This window comes from Microtus ochrogaster, chromosome 16 (genome assembly GCF_000317375.1).
Source record: "Microtus ochrogaster isolate Prairie Vole_2 chromosome 16, MicOch1.0, whole genome shotgun sequence".
Taxonomy (NCBI): Eukaryota; Metazoa; Chordata; class Mammalia; order Rodentia; family Cricetidae; genus Microtus; species Microtus ochrogaster.
In genome coordinates, this window is record NC_022018.1 from 56,484,782 (window position 1) to 56,485,380 (window position 599).

General features: G+C 46.9%; 1 protein-coding gene across 1 annotated transcript in view; it reads left to right on the plus strand.

Moving 5' to 3' along the window:
* The window catches only part of Tmed9 (transmembrane p24 trafficking protein 9), a 6,023-nt gene that overhangs the window by 1,382 nt on the left and 4,042 nt on the right, over nt 1-599 (plus strand). The window contains exon 3 of the mRNA XM_026782931.1: nt 334-476. Coding sequence (XP_026638732.1) covers nt 334-476 — 143 coding nt within the window. The remainder of the gene's footprint in view (nt 1-333; nt 477-599) is intronic.

The window sequence follows — 599 nt, forward strand, 5'->3', positions numbered from 1 at the left end:
GTTTAATCCCAGCCCCCAGGAGACAAAGGCAGGCAGACCAGCTATTTCTGCGCCAGCAAAGGATACATAATGAGATTCTGTCTGCACAACAGCAACAGGAACAGTGAAGTGACACGGAAAGAGCTAAAAAGGAGTAGAGTCAAGTCCTTCCTGGCAGCAGTCGCTGGCTAGCCTGATGATGTCAGACCCTTCAACCCTGCTGGCAACTGCTGTTGAGAACTTTGGCTCTTTTGGTGTTGTGACATCATTTGTGGTACTTAGAAGAGCCTTTATCCTGTTTTTTTCCCAGCCTCCCTACAGCATCACTAACTGAAACTCCTCCCCTGTCTCCAGGTCATCCTGGCCCGGCAGTATGGCTCTGAGGGCAGGTTCACCTTCACCTCCCATACCCCGGGTGAGCACCAGATCTGTCTTCATTCAAATTCTACCAAGTTCTCTCTCTTTGCTGGAGGCATGCTGGTAAGTACATCTGTGTGGGACTAAAGGCCAGCATAGGTTGGTCAAGGGACCAAGACAGGAACTTTTGGTACTGTAAGTGGTGGAGTGGGTATTGGGTTTGTCTTTTATTTTTAATTAATTAATTAATTTATTTATTTATT